Raw genomic sequence first — 16,521 nt, forward strand, 5'->3', positions numbered from 1 at the left:
GAAAAATACTTTGTTATATACTATAAATGGAAATAATCCCACTTAGCAACTTGTGGAAGTGATTTCAATTTAACATAATCTTAATTTGATATAGGCCTACAGTACCTTGTATGGTCAGACTTTTCTATAACTCACTATATACCAATTGTATGAACTGTATACATCCGACTAGATAGCCTCACGATAATATATATAAATACTCAAAATAAACCTAACCTAATAAATTATCTAGCACCCAGTCATGGTGTCTGGCTCTCTTACACTCACACCTTGTGTCCAGTAGTTGAAACTACACCTCTGCAGTTCAGACAGAAGGTCAGACAGAAAATCCATTTTAGTTTGTTAATCCAAAAATGACGCAAACACATACATAAGCACGTTTTAGATTTTTATTATATCAAAATACAAAAATTTGAGAGGAAAATATTACATTGGACTAAGCAGTGGAAATGGACATATGATGGACATGTACGCAACGCTGCTTTCCACCTCTCATGGACATGCCGTGGATCATCATAGAACATGCTGTATGTCTACGTCAAACCGCTCATGAGCCAATGTTACAAAAAATGTGCCAATGCCTTTTTCAATAAACCTATGCCACAGGTCATAAGCTTCTGTCACCTATCATCTAGAAGCCACTGGTGGTATCAGGGTTTATTCTGAAGAACAACGTTCCATGGCAGTTGAACATGAAGTGAGTAACGTGATCCCAGGCAATATTTAATTCCCTGGACAACAGTGGCAAAAGAGAAAATCAACACAGACTAGTATTTTACATAAGGCTTTGGTACAGCACCATACAGTAGATGAGTTAATTGCTCACATAAAAGTTAAGTGGAAAATAATTCCTGATGTCAATCCAAAAGAACTGAATGATGAAGCTCCAAATTATCAGCAGGTTATCATTCTAAAACAGACAAAAAGTAAAAGGTATTTTATGTTTTTGCTTCGGAATATTTACATATGAACAGTCTGATATCAATCAATTGTTTCAGTTAAAAAGGCATATTGAAACAGATTATGCGCAGAAGACGTCAACACAAAATATAGAATGTAAACGTGTGATATACAGCACGCACACGGCTCAAAGGATGAAATATGCTATGACATGACTACATATTCTTCCTTTAACCACTACTGGCTTGAGGATGAGGAGCATTAGTTAAAACAGTCAAAGATGTAGCGCTTATTGTACAGTAATAATACATTCTATTTCCTCAGTGATGGTACACATGGAAAAACAGAGAACATAGAAAATACTACATATTCCATTTTCTGTCTGATCACAACCAGGTTGAAAGTTTATGACTGATTGCTGAATATGTTTTTTGTATTGTCTCTACATGCAAGATAAATATAGTTAAATCAAATTGGCTCTAAGTATAATCATACCAGCTCCTGCACTAAAAGCATTAGGGCAGAAAAACACAAAACAAAAGTCGATCTAACAGAACAGGATCTTAATTTGATCGCCCTGTTGCAGGAGAACTTTCCTTCAATGCAGGATATTTCAGACTTGTAGTGTATTTGAGGTTTAAAAAGGCTTCTGAAGTTTGTAATTTCCACTTTGATATTTCAGACTTTATTTTCTCTTTAAGAACATTTTTGCAACCCCTAAAAGATGTCCATTAAATATAATCGTTATAATAATTCACATTTTCTCTTGCTGGTTTATTTTCCTGCAGTAGCAAACTGGCTCAAATTAAGATCCTACATCTGTACCTCCAAAGTAGCCCTCTTACATACTATATGTTTTTTTTAAGCAAAAGAGCCCGGAAGACTACATACATTAGTAAAATTCTACATGGAGAATGTGTCAGAAATACCTTTACCAAAACATACGAGAAGAATCAGCTTTACCAAAACATACGAGAAGAATCAGCTTAAATACAAACGCTGTTTGATGAATATTCTTATTGGCTATACTGTACAATACTGTCCCCCAATAGGAGACTTTGCGACAACAGTGGAGAGATATCACATAAGAAGGTTATGCCCCTGCAGTAGTGTGCTTGAAAACAGTGCTGTCAATCCAAAATAGTTTTGACCTGTAGGAAGTGTGTAGTGTAGAACAACCTTCTCATGCCCTGACCATAGGCTCAGATTCCCTCCCCTGTCTGCTGTTACATATGTAATACTGATCCAAAGTACTGATCAATAACTTCACACCAAGTAGGTTTCCCCATCTAATCTGGATATTATATCTCCTCTTCAACACAAGTACAACACTTTGGAGAGGGTACCCTGGAAGCACAGACAGAGGATGTAACAGAGACAGAAACTAACTATTGTTCCATTGACTGCTACATTGTTCTAAGTCTCTTTGATTTATTTTTTGAATGTCACCACACTATCTATTGCCACTATCTGATTCCACAATCAATACAATTTGCTCATTGCCAATCACACTAGTTTATTAATAGGACCTACAACGATGGAACTAGTTGAGTTAGTAAAACACAGAGGACTTCAAGAGATTAGGCCTCTGATCTACAGCACCACAGAGTTAAACATAGCACCAAGTGATAATGTTGAAAGCAACTACGTCCTAGTATCACGTATGTCATCTCTAGCTAATGTAAACACGACTTCGGTTGCAGCACATACAGTACCCCATAACTATGACATTGTTTGTGGCTCAATGAAAAATGTGGCCTCTCTTTTGTTTCTCATACTTGGGACATCTGAAGGCAAGTGATCATGAGTGAATCTACCTGTGTGCTCGTGAGAAAAGAAACGTTGTTTTCTGTTCCAGATAAGGTTTAGTCCAGCGACAACACGTTGATGCTTCTAAAGCTTTTCAAATTGGTATTCATTCACATACTATACAACAGAAGAAATACTACTGAACTTGTGCAGCCAACAGACCCAAATGACAATAACACATTTGTTCTGTGCTAACATTTACTTTTCCATAAATGTAAAACAATGTCTCCGAAAATATGACAAAAGAGGCACCTTAAGATGTTTTATAAATATTGTCCACTTCATACCTTAAAGCAAATACTTTCATCACATCTAATATAATTTGCTTTAATTCTGTATCTAGAGTTTTGTCCTCAAGCATAATTGACATGGGCAGAAAATCTTTCTGTTTAGTTTCATCTTTACAAATACAGTACACACCATGTATACATTATAAATATAGATTTTCCTCATATCTTACATATAACCAATTCTTAGAATATGCATGTTGATGTATCAATTTCAAACAACTATTTCACTAATTCAAAAGAAAATATGTTGGAAAGTGAGTGAAGAGGGCAGATAAAGTTGATGGTTTGATCACTGAATTGTATTCTATAGTAAGCAGAGAGGGTATTAATTAACATACATTCAGAGAGTTGTTATGGCTAGTTCAACTCCTGAATTGCTATCAGTAGAGATAAAAGGGACTCCAAGTCAGACAAATGGGTTTAAAACATCAATGTCTTCCAGTGATTCATCTTGTCAGTGTGTAAGCGTAAAGCTCTCTAATAGGTCTAGTCTACAGGGTGAGAAGAAAATGCTGACAGTAACCATCAGTGTAAAGGAAAGCATTCTTCCTTGGCTAACCAGCTAGCACCTTGAGATAAATCAAATCAATCTATTGTGCCAACTAGCCAATTAAACCTAAACTTAATACCACCACATGTGAAAGGTCATCCATTGTACTGTGACATCAGGACATTCATTTTCCTGTACAGCAAAAACATACATTCATTATCGGTTAGTGTTAAAATGAATAAACATACAGAGAAATAGCTAGCAGGTAATATTATACCGTTGTTAGAGAGATAAACAGTCGAGAGTCGAGACAGCCACCCCACCTTGAGTTTCACCTTAGTTATTGTAACACAAATGTTGTCACTTGTCATCTAACAAGCCCATTGGTTAAAATCGCATAATAAATCAACAGCAATCAGATCTTTCAATACAGTATTAAGTATTACAGTTGTTTTGAAATATGAACATCAATGGCAAGTTTCACTTTCTGCATAATAACTACTTCTGTACCATTTACATTTAAATGTTGATTTAATTGTGATTTTTTTTAAAAATCTATGTTATAACATTACCACAATTTGAAACCTGAAATGAATAACACTTATCATAATCACTAATTGTTATTATAGATCTGTTCTATTAGTAGAATATACACAGTCAAGATATTTTTTTTATAAAAGAATCAGAGTAATGCACCTTCAGTACCACTTCCTCACAGCTAGGTGTCCTTGGCAGAAAAAGTTGAGTCAGCACCAGGTCAGACTGGATTTTATAATGAGTCCCAACAGAGAGAGAGAACGCGTGAAGGCGAAGGAAAAGGCAGTTAATTCACTTTTCAAAAACAAGAGAGAAAAGGCAAACAAGGCACCTAGAGATGTGCCATATTCCACAAGTGACTCGAGGTTTCCTCCATATTAATGAAAAACACTGTATAGACATCACATTTCCTCATCCCTTTTCTGTCCTCACCCTATCAAGTGTACATTTGGCCTCTTTTGAACACAAGGTTACTGTATGTCTTAGCAAGAAGAACATAGGCTCAACTTTACTGGATTTGATCACATGGTTAAAGGCTTTGAGCCAACATGCAAGAGAGTGAGGATATGTATTTTAGTGGTTTGAAATGTACCAATATCATATCACGCCTTGTATTGGATGATAATATTATTTTGGAATTAAGCAAAATATGCAGATTGGGATCGATATTAAATGCGGATCAAAATCAGATTTCAGGCCATAGCATCCATTTCATATGGGAAGTGTATGATACTATATAAATAATGTAAAATACGTACAGTATATACCACTAGAATTACAGCAATTCTACGCTTACTCTGAGGTATATTTTGTGATAAGAACCCTGTGTTAGATACTGACACTATTTGAATTGTAGGAAAGGTAAAAGGTAGACCGAGGTCCTTGTTAAAGGAACGCACCAGGTTTTATAGTCCACGGCGTCACTGTAACACCTCAGATAGACTCCTCCTGACCAGTGACTTTTAAGGTGTTGTGAATTATTTAGATCAATGCACTTTCCTACAATAGAAGAGATTCTCCCCTTTACCATTATTTAATTTATTTACATTACAGATGTTTTATCTGGTGACCCTCACTACATTATCCTCAGGGAGACACGGAAAACATCTTTATGTTGTCTCTAAATGATTAGAAAAATGCTCGAGACAGGTTATCCACTACCAAAAGCTAAATGGAATTAATCATATGATTATCATCATCAGTGTATGGGAGTTATAGGGAGATCTAGGTTGGTGGGTCAATGTAGTCACGTCCCATGGCGTGGGCTGTCTGTGAGTGACAGCAGTGGACATACTGGTCAGTGGTCAGTGTAGGGTCCCGTAGTTGGGCCCGTCTGAGTCTGTACTGGTCAGGATGGCCGCCTGGTCCTCCTCAGAGCGTCTGCTGCGGCGCAGGAGGGAGGACAAAAAGAGATTCGGGCTCTTCCTGTTCTGCCTTTTCCTCTTCCTGTGCAGGTAGAGATCTTCTCTGTGAGCCGGGGTAGTCTGGGATTGCTGCTGGGTCTGAGAGGGAGACACACCTAGTGAGGGAGAGGTAGTGTTATTGAGGATACAACACAGAAGCATTTCGTATGGCCCCTGACTTGTCTAAGTGCTGTAAAGCCAACAAGTATACATAGGCATGACAATGATTGGATTTGGCTTTACAGCACAAACGGATTTGGGACAAGGCTACAATGAACTCACTAAATGTTATTCTTATTGGTACTTCTAACAGTTGTGTGTCGGCCTGTGGCCTATTCTTTAGTTCAGAGACTGACCTGTTCTTCTCCTGGAAGTGGAGTTGTTATTGGTGTTGGCAGCCACTCTCTTGGCTTTAGTAATACAGTGGTGTAGCAGTGTTTGTAAGCTCTCAGACCCGGCAGGATCACAAGACGCACCTAGAGGTTCCCTAGAAAGAGGAGAAGACAGGCACAACACACATGCTTTACTTTAACTCACCACTGGGGAGCGCTATCCTCTCAGTGATTAGTCAGATGGGGAGTCAGGAGGACATTGATTCCAAAAGGCTCTGTAATATTGAACCATAAATAAACGGATGATCTGTTGAGAAATTCATTGGCTTTAGATTGTGAGGAATTAATAAAGTACTATGGGACGAACTGTGTTAACTCTCAAAAAGATTATGAAGGAATATTTGTCACCTTCAGATACCCATAAAATGAAAATAATCTCTATACTGTATTTGTAATTGCAGTTTAAATAAGAAAGGCTTCCGTTTCTATAGTTACTGAGTTGCTCCTCTTGCTCTACAGTGAGAATCCATGGCTTGTCTGTTTTGTTGAGTGGGGCAACAAAGAGGATTCTCATCTTTTGATAGAGCTACGGTATGTGGATTATTTTCATTCAATGAATGACATTTCAATCAAAATCACCCTAATACTGAATATAGTTTAATGTGTTAAAGATGAGCAGTATCTATCATTGGCTAATTGTAAATCCGTGTTAAATTGAAGGACGTTGATGAGCTTTACACAGAAAGGTATCTGTTTTGAAAAATACTTTTACCTCATAATGAATACTCTTGTTTTGCAGTCCATCATAGAAAGATGCAAGTAATGATACTAAGACCCAAAATAACCTCATCAACACCAAACATTTACGTTCAGGTTCATGAGATTAAATGTTTGTTGCCATTTAATGGATTGAATACACCTGCTTCAAAACCTAACTTGACGATATCTAAAGTCAAGTGATTCTGCCAAAACATATTGTTTCAAAAGGCATACTGTAGGAACACAAAGGTTTAGAGGTGTTGTCCATCATCACTGTAGAGAGAGAGAGAGATTGAGAGCCATTAGCAGAGAGGGGAGACAAATATGATAATTAAAGCATTCCTCGTTAGATAAATAGTAGATATTCATAATCACAAATACTGTGTGCAGGGGCCACAGTGAGTTAGCTACAGTACATCTCCATAAAACATGAACACTGTACAGCACACTTTCATCAACATGAACACTGTGTACAGAGGCTTCACCATGCTGACGGGAGGAGATGGCAGGAAGAGGAAATGGCCGTTAAAGAACAGTCACATGACAGGAAGAGGAAATGGCCATTAAAAACAGTCACATGACAGAAACGAAAGCACTTAAGACAACGAATGTGACGAAGAATTTAGTCTTGAGAATTATTGTTATACGTTTGAGTCAAAAGAGAGATATTTAGAGAAGGCATGCATGGCATTTTGCACATGGAACAAAACTTTAAAGGGGAATACTCCAGTCTATCAGTAATCTGGGTCCTCTATTGATTCAAGGCTTTTTTGAGTGCAGGGAAACCGTGCCTGTATTTCAAATACTGCTTCACAGTCCAAAACAGCTCCTAATATTGCTCACCAGCCTAATCACTGTGCTCGACAGCAGGCATGTTGTGCCAAAGAACTGTAGGAAATGTAACCTGTATGTTAGCAGTTAGCATTAGAGCTAGCAAACTTGAATCCAGTAAAGAGGCTCAACCCAAAGTCAGCGATTCCCCTTTAAAGGAGAGAGTGATTAGAGCCCTCCCCTGCTGACGCCTCCCCTCTCCAACATGGGTCCGACCCTTACCTATTGCGGCGTAGGGGACCGTCTCACAACAACGCTGCCCAGATAGCTGAGATCAATCAAAAACAGATGAGGTAAGACCCCTGAGCTCTCATACTGTACAAACCAGCAGCCCTACACTATACTTGTCCATATGACCACGACACTGTAAAGGGGTGGAAAAAGAGCATGACCTCTTACGCTAACCTGGAAATCCCTGGGATTCAGAAAGGTTGGAGGTGGGTGTGAGGGGGAAGGGGGGAAGCATGTAGGTCTACAGACAAAAGGGGAGGATTATATGCGCCTCAGGTATATTGCTCTCTTGTATGTCTTCTATTGTCCTGCAGAGCATGTACTGTATGACTATGTGGGTGTAACAGATAATAATTTGAAATTATCAAGTTGTCCAAATGGTCTCAGGTAAATGTTTTTATTAAAAACAGGTGTTTGGTCATAAATCTCAGATTTTCAAATGTGTGAAGATAATTCCTGAAATAGAAGGCTTATGTGGGCAATAATGATGCTGAATATCATTAAAATAACTTTGCTATCTTGTACATTTCACATTTTGTTTGAGGGGTGGAAGGCACTCAAAGTGTAGGTCTCACTCAATCGTAATTTTTTTGTTTAGCTACAGTGTCATTTACCTCCAGTTAAAAAACAGTAGCAGTCAAGGAAAGCCTCTACTAAGATGTCATAGGTGGGCAATAATACAAGGAAATCCACTATATATGTAAGAATAAATATTACCTCACTACACTAGTATTCAGAGTTTTCAATCAATAAAAAAAAAACACTGTATATGTTCGTTAATTATTTAGTGAAGCATTCGCTCAAAGGTCCCATAAGTCTGCCACCTGAAATCCTTTGTTGCAGATTGCATTTTAATGCAATCGTAACGTTTTACACATTCTAGGTTAGGCTTCCTGCCAACATTTTCTTTAGCATACAGTATTTTCCGTGAACTATGGCAGTTAAAAATCACATTTTCTTCTGAAAATGGGTCGCCATACAGAGAAAAACACAAATATCTTATAAATAATAATTACAGAATTCAAAGATCAATATCAATCAGATGTGACTTTGTTCTAGGGTTAAATTTCAAAATGTGTCATAAGGACACACTTTAAAAGTGAGTATGAATTGTATCATTTGCCTTGATTCAGAAGGGTATATTGCCAATTTTTTTATTAATAACTTGTTTATGACTGATCAGATGTGTGCCAGATGCAAATACATGCTTTCTGCATATAAGCCTAAATATGCATTATTGGTATGCCAAAAGGAAAACATTACGTCATATTCTATAAACTGGGGATACATTAAGAATTGAGTGCCCAGGTTGGAGAAGTTTGTTATGTGCGTTAGTTAATGCGTTGCTGTCCCTGCCGGACCGGTGTAGGTCACCTACCCTGAGGCGGATATCTGGAGCTGGGAGGGCTCTGAGGGCAGCATCTCCTCCTCTGTCCTTCTCTGGGACGGCCACTGCCCGAACACATCCCTGCCCTCCAAAGGGGGAGAGGGGGACTGGGAGGGATAACTGGCTGCAGTGGAGGCATAGGACATGTGGGCACGGTAACTGGGGCTGGGCCTGCGGCTTCCCTGCTGGCCCTGGGTGGGTGAGGTGGCCAGGGAGGACCTTCGGGAGAAACTGACAGTGGCTTGGGGGTGCAGGGTGATCTCAGGCATCTCCAGAGAGTGGGACGTGCGGAGGATGCTGGGGCGGGGCGGGGGGCGGACTAGAATATCTGGAGAACCTGGCTGAGTGCTAAGAGGGCTCTGGGAGAGGGGGGAGAGGCGGGAGGGCTGGAGGACCAGCGGGGGCAGGGAGGGGTCTGTCCTACGCCCTGACCTCGGGCTGAGCCAGGACTGGGGGCTGCTGCTACGGGCTGTGCTTGGGCTCCCTTCACGGGCTGCCGGGTCAGGGTAAGGCAACACTGGTACACCCACACCATGGGACGTGTGTCTGAGCTGGCCGAGACTCTGGGCCTGTTGCATAGCTAAGTGCCTAGCTGGGGGGCCTGGGGGTCGGTCCCTGCTCTGTGGAGCCATTGGGACCTCCAGCTGCAGGAGCCGAGGGCTGGGGAGGTGCAGGCGGCTGGGGGGGAGAGAGTGGAGAGGGGGGTACGGTGGAGGATCGGGAAGGTCCTGGTGATGATGTAAGGGGTGGTGAGGTGGATAAATGAAGTGGGGCCCCTCCAGACCCAGGAAGGGGAACTCGTGAGGCTGCCAGCTGTCAGGTGAGCGAGGGGAGCGAAGGGGAGTACTGTGTGTATGTGGTAGGGAATGGCCGGAGGCAGTGTACTGATGATGGAGTTCCATCTCTTCCCTCTCCTCTGGGATGGAGGGATAGCCGTAGGGCCCCCCGTCAGCAGTGCCTGGGGGGGAGGATAGAGTGGAACTACGGGGACTGATGTCAGGCATGTAAAAAGGTGGTGGTATACCCGATTCCCCGCGGCTGCCTAGATACCCATAGAAAGGGACCTGTGGAAAATCCCTGTAGCGGGAGGCTGGGGCCTGCCCTGCAGCATGATGCCCACTGCCCTCCACAAAGCTCATACCTTCCATGGGCCTGTGGAGGCGGGGGCTGTAGTTGGGGGGCTGCGTGGACTCCAGACTGGAGGATGTTGGGGAGAGCTGTGGTCGGAGCGTGGCCATGATCGGGGGCAGGGGCCCGGGGTCAAAGTCATTCTCCTCGTCCGACTGCCGGAACTCAGGATACATGTCGGACTCCTCGGCGAATGGGAAGCCCTGGATGCGGCGGTGGGCTGATGGTGGGCTGGCCATGCTGAAACGACCATCGGGACCGCGGCTGATCAGCTCGATGGGGCTGGTGACCTCTGACTCGTGCTTGGACACGCTGTACTTCTTGCTGGCTATGGCACGCTTGGTTTTCTTGTAGAAGGAGAGCTCTTTGTCCTTGTCTCTCTGAGGGCTTGGCAGCCTCCTGACGTACAGGCCCGGGCCGTGGGCCCCATCTGAGGACAGGGATTGGGGCCGTGAGGCGGGAGGGGAGCTCTCTGGACTGATCTTCCCAGAGGACAGCCTGTCAGACACAACCAACACAGAGGCGGACACTCAAACATGATGTCTTCATAATGAACCCCTTAAACAGCAGTTATTCATCAATAAACTGCCTAATTGTACACAGTAAAATAGCATGTTAATCACAGTAGGCATCACTACTATGCTAGACAGATAAAATCCAAAGCCATGGCACCATGTCAAAGCAAATACACCTGTTTAATTTGTATTCAACCTGATAGTATCCCGTGCATTCTGCTAGCATTGAAGCTAATGACTGTAGCCCCAGCGAAAGTATGAGAAAGGAACCGTTACCAAGCAGCCATGACAACCGTCTCATATAACTTTTTTTACTTGCTCTTGGGTAAAAACCAAGGGCCATTTGTCTTGTTGGGAACATATGCTGCGCCAAATGCTTTTATGTCATAAAAATAAAGCAGATGACATCCAACTAGCCCTTTTTTTCTATTTGCCACACACCAGGAGCAGCATTGTAAACAACACAGTCAACTATAGAGTGCATATACACAGTACAGTGCATGCAGCTGAGCCAACGCAAACACAAATCCCTATACGGTGCATATAATGTATACTGTGCATGCGGTTAGGCCAGCAGAGCACTAAGTAAATCAAATCTATAAAATTCATTTATTATCCATGCAGCCAAGCCAGCATAGCGTAGTGCAGCACAACACACACTGTGGCATGGTGCAAGGAGCTAAGCACTCACAGGGAGCTGGCTGGTGGGGGCATGTAGCTGCTCCTGGCTGGCGCGTCCCAGCAGGGCTCTACCCCGGGCAAGGGGGTGAGAGGAGGCCTGCGGTGGGAGACACACAAATGACATGGGCCACGGTCATTTGTCAACTAAGCCAAACCTCCACACAACACAGGAGGGACCATCACGGAGTCACAAGAGGACTAGACTTCACTATTCTGATATAAACAACTGGAACATGCATTATAATGCAAGTCAACACATCCAATTCCTTTTAACATAGACCTCTCTCCAAAACTTTGACATACACACAATATACATCCAAACCATACTCTTGTCCTAGCAAAGATACCCTGCCCTGACAGTTGGTCCTGAACAGGAGTGAAGTGAACAGAGGCCATAACAATAACTCTTAAGACAGGTAAAGAGGAGTTTATTGTTGCATCTAAATTCAATCCAGTGACTACTGCATTGTGAATCGGCATATGAGCTCAAAAGGTTGGCTCCTGTTTTTTAATCTCTTTGGGTTTGTTTTTAGTACTTACGGTGAGTCAATGCTTTTCCTGAAGTGTGTTACAGACAGGGGAGGGTCTTAGAAGAGACAAAACAGAGATTTAGAGATTACAACCAAGACCAGTGAATGGACAGTAGAAGTTAGACAGTTAGATGAATTGGAGGCATACCTGGTTTGCGTTTGAGTTTTCGTCGGTGCTGTTTGTTGACGAAGCAGGCTGCTAGAGTACTGAAGAGCACCGCAGCCGCTAGAAAGCAGATGGTTGCCACGACGCCCGCTACCACGGGCCTCGCCAACCCCTCTTCAGTCACCTCCGTAGGGGGGAAGGGATCTGAAGCGGAAAAGGTACCCAGGGGTTCAGAAATGGGGGGGGGGGGGGGGGGGTGGAAATGGACTTTAAATCATGAACTTCACCAATCTCATGGAGGTAAATGGATTTAATGGAGTGACATATCAGCAGCATTTAAAAAATATTCCATTCCATTGTAGTTATTTGGGAATATTATTTGAATATACTCTTAATCTAATTCTGAATTGTAGTGTAATATATTTGGTGTAACACTTACCTGTGCTGGACACTCCCACCACATTACTGCTGTCACTGATGAGGTCATCCATGACGGCCATGACTCTGAACTCATACCAGGACTCCTGCCAGGGACACAAGACAACACACTCCTCCACTGTCCATTCCACACACATAACACATCCACAGTCCAATTCCCCTCAGCATAACCCCTGTCTCCAAATAACGGTGTCATTACCCCAAAATAATAGCAATAACAGTTTGAGTATACATGAAGGTATACCTTAAATGATTTATATAGGATTTACAAGTCATTTGTAAAGTGTTCATTATTATCTTGTAGACAGGTGAGCCATGACACTAATTACACATTGGCAGTTGTCACTATAAACACACAGCATTGTTTATACATTTAGGTATTTACGGCCCTTTACCTGGACTAGGTCCCTGGCCATCAGCTCAGTCTCAGCGGCAGGGATTAGATCGTCGAGGACCTCCCACCTCTCTCCGAGACGGAACTCCATGATGTAGCGGTCGACAGGCGAGGAGTGATTGGCTGGCGGGAGCCATGTGAGCAGGACGCCGTGCTGTGTGCGATTGGCTGTGAGGCACCGTGGTGGAGTAAGAAGCACCTGTGGTTCAGGGGTACTCAGGGGAGACACTAAGGGGACAAGAGAACAGACCAGTTTTGGAAGGAAGTTAAGCAATTCATATTATTCAAACAGCCATAACAAACCCATACATTCAGATGTGATCAATCAGAGATAAACAGAAGATGGTGAGAGCAATTACAAACTGCACTCTAGAAGATAGCTCTAGAGAGCAGTAGTTTCAATGATATTGTGAGCATACAAAATCAACATGACATGTCTGAAATGGACACACTGATGTGTAAACCTTTAAATACAAATCTTTTATATTTCAAGTTAACTCTATAGCTTATGATATATGCCTTGTCTAAAAAAACATGCATTACAAATAGTAAATTCTAGGTATCTAAATCCACACATACACATGGATTTTGTATTGTAGATATGTGATAGTAGAGTAGTGGCCTGTGGGAACAGAATGTGTTGTGAAAAGTAATGTCATGTAATACTTTAAATTGTATATAACTGCCTTAATGCTGCTGGACCCCAGGAAGAGTAGCTGCTGCCTTGGCACGAACTAATGGGGGTCTTTCATAAATACAAAATACAAGTATAGGCATACAGTATCAGTCCAGTGTAGGCAGTTGTTCTGGCGCTGGTGCCACCTACCTACTGTGTTAACCGTCACGACCTCGCTGAAAGGGCCTGTGCCCAGCTTGTTCTGTGCCAGGACGCTGAACTGATACTCTGTCCTGGGCTCCAGCCCCGGCACCACCAACCACGTCTGAGACCCCGACACCGGCATGGAGTGCCAGTCATGGGGGCCAAAATTCTCCTTTTTCAACCTTGGAGGACAGAAACACAGAGAGAGGTATCATTACTAACTAACCTGCACCCCGACTATAAGGTCAACGGGCCATCCTGGTAACACTCAGATAGCATATATGGTGTACATTAGATAGACAGTCTTATGTAGTGTGCCTCTGTCAAACTACACAGGCAATGGGCTACAGTGTTGCAATACAATACTGTTGCTAGGCTATATTTCACTCTGTTTAATGTCCTCTTCACATTCACGTCACCATCTCTGTAATCTAAACTAAAGGTAATTAGATCACTTTGACTCGTACATTTATAGTAACAGCTCTCTGTACAAAGTAATTCATTATGTAAATACACAAGAGATGTCTCCATGTATATGCAATGTTCCTCAAAGCACATGGTTTAATATTACTGTCAAAAAAATGTCCATTAAGGTGTCATCAGGCCATGACAGAGAGATGGATGAGAATGGCTGTTAATATTAGACTGCCAAAAGCACCACTTCTATCAGATTATTATTCACACGCAGCCACCATTCAACACAGTATGGCTCGTATGACTGCTGACATGTACATCAAATGATAATGGTGATTTTATGGCACCTCATGGATGTTGCCTAATAGAATGTTACTGCAATGTCTTTCCATTACGCCTTTAATAAATGAACACATGAATTATGCATCTTCTGTGATTTACTGTATGCCCAACTCTTCAACAATGCAAACAATGTAAATACAAATACTGAGTAACTGAGTGATATTACTGAAGGACTGAGTAATAAACCATTAGCATTGTGCTGTCAAAATGGTGTTGTAGTACCTGTCTGTTGATGATAGTATGTTTCCCCCTGTATAACGTTATATGCTTCCCCCTGGATACCATTCTATGCTTCCCCCTGGATACCGTTGTATGCTTCCCCCTGGATACGGTTGTATGCAATTGTTGTTTTGTAAACCAATCGGTCATGCGATTCATTCTTGTTTTTTTTCTAGTTTTCTTATTGGGGGAAATGACCCCTGGATACGGTTGTATGCTTCCCCCTGGATACCATTGTATGCTTCCCCCTGGATACAGTTGTATGCTTCCCCCTGGATACCGTTGTATGCTTCCCCCTGGATACCGTTGTATGCTTCCCCCTGGATACCATTATATGCTTCCCCCTGGATACCGTTTTATGCTTCCCCCTGGATACCGTTGTATGCTTCCCCTTGGATACCGTTGTATGCTTCCCCCTGGATACTGTTATATGCTTCCCCCTGGATACCGTTGTATGCTTCCCCTTGGATACCGTTGTATGCTTCCCCCTGGATACTGTTATATGCTTCCCCCTGGATACCATTGTAATAATTCAAGTAATTAAATTATCAATATTTCCTTATTGATAACTAGGGCTGTAGCGGTCACAACATTTTGTCAGTCTGTGATTGTCAAGCAAAGAACTGTCGGTCTCACGGTAATTGACCGATTATAATTAACATAGGCACATTTATTGACCGATTATAATTAACATAAGCACATTTAGCATCTCCTGGGTTCCACACATAGACTTTTTTTAAATGGATTGTAGGCTAATAAATCCATGTAATGTAGCCTACACCTTCACAATAATTCCATGATTTATTTCAGAAGAACAGAATAGCATACTCAGTTGTCCTTATCTTGTTTGGGATAGGGGGCAGCATTTTCACTTTTGGATGAATAGCGTGCCCAGAGTGAACTGCCTCCTACTCAGTCCCAGATGCTAATATTTGTATATTATTAGTAGTATTGGATAGAAAACACTCTGAAGTTTCTAAAACTGTTTGAATGATGTCTGAGTATAACATAACTCATATGGCAGGTATAAACTTGAGAAAAAATCCAAACAGGAAGTGGGAAATCTGAGGTTTGTAATTTTTGAACTCAGCCCCTATCGAATTCACAGTGGGATATGGGTTAATTTGCATACACGTGACAGGCTAATATTGTCACCCATCAGACTATTCTTGATTTCATCTTGTCTTTACATATACTAAATATTATATGTGACATTTGTTTTGATTTAGAATGGACCATTATCATGCACCTGTATTGAAACATGTAATCTATGCATTTAAATAGCGAATGGAGGACACTTGTCACGCCCTGACCTTAGAGAGCCTTTTTATGTCTCTATTTGGTTTGGTCAGGGTGTGATTTGGGTGGGCATTCTATGTGTTGTATTTCTTTGTGTTTGGCAGAGTGTGGTTCCCAATCAGAGGCAGCTGTCTATCATTGTCTCTGATTGGGAATCATACTTAGGTAACCTTTTTTCCCATCTATGTTGTGGGATCTTGTCCTTGTATTGTTGCTGTTGAGCCCTACAAGGCTGTATGTTTCATTGGTTCTCTCTTTCTTGGTTTTCTGGTTATCATTAAAGAGTATGATTAATTAACCTACCCCACGCTGCATCTTGGTCTAATTCCAACGACGATCATTACAACGCTTTTCCCCGTGGTTTATTTTCATGCCAGCCAGGTAGGCTATACTACTGTTGTAAAGATAAGCAATGTGCTTAATATTAGGAAGGTTGATAAATAGATATATTAGGCCTAGCCTATAGAAAGCTGATGGGATCCTCCTCTTTTTAATAGAGGCCATCACTCTGTTTTCTCGCGCAATTGCATAGCCTATAGAAATGTTGCGCAACAGGAGCTCATGGGCTCTCATGAAGTGTTTGATTAGATTTTTTATTACATTTGCATTGATGTCAGAGTGATTAGAGGGACAATAGAGTGCTGAGTACCAGGCAGTAAGCAAGTT

General features: G+C 41.8%; 1 protein-coding gene across 5 annotated transcripts in view; it reads right to left on the minus strand.

Annotated features, from left to right (window-relative positions):
- Positions 1-375: 375 nt before the first annotated feature.
- Positions 376-16,521, minus strand: part of LOC110503964 (protein turtle homolog B) — a 75,175-nt gene continuing 59,029 nt past the window's right edge. Inside the window, exons 13-22 of one of the 5 annotated variants that reach the window (XR_005039327.1) lie at positions 13,588-13,763; positions 12,763-12,989; positions 12,369-12,453; positions 11,972-12,133; positions 11,834-11,879; positions 11,304-11,390; positions 8,961-10,595; positions 7,574-7,619; positions 6,534-6,793; positions 5,786-5,916 (exon numbers count right to left, since the gene is read on the minus strand). Coding sequence is in view for 4 of the 5 variants with exons in the window: in XM_021582650.2 (XP_021438325.2) it covers positions 5,331-5,545; positions 5,786-5,916; positions 8,961-10,595; positions 11,304-11,390; positions 11,834-11,879; positions 11,972-12,133; positions 12,369-12,453; positions 12,763-12,989; positions 13,588-13,763 (2,764 nt within the window). In the remaining variant the exon portion in view is untranslated. Of the gene's footprint in view, positions 5,546-5,783; positions 6,794-7,573; positions 7,620-8,960; positions 10,596-11,303; positions 11,391-11,833; positions 11,880-11,971; positions 12,134-12,368; positions 12,454-12,762; positions 12,990-13,587; positions 13,764-16,521 lie in introns of those variants that run through there. The other 4 variants (XM_021582650.2, XM_036961386.1, XM_036961385.1 and 1 more) reach the window with 4 other exon arrangements.

The sequence above is a fragment of the Oncorhynchus mykiss genome, chromosome 24 (genome assembly GCF_013265735.2).
Source record: "Oncorhynchus mykiss isolate Arlee chromosome 24, USDA_OmykA_1.1, whole genome shotgun sequence".
Classification (NCBI taxonomy): Eukaryota; Metazoa; Chordata; class Actinopteri; order Salmoniformes; family Salmonidae; genus Oncorhynchus; species Oncorhynchus mykiss.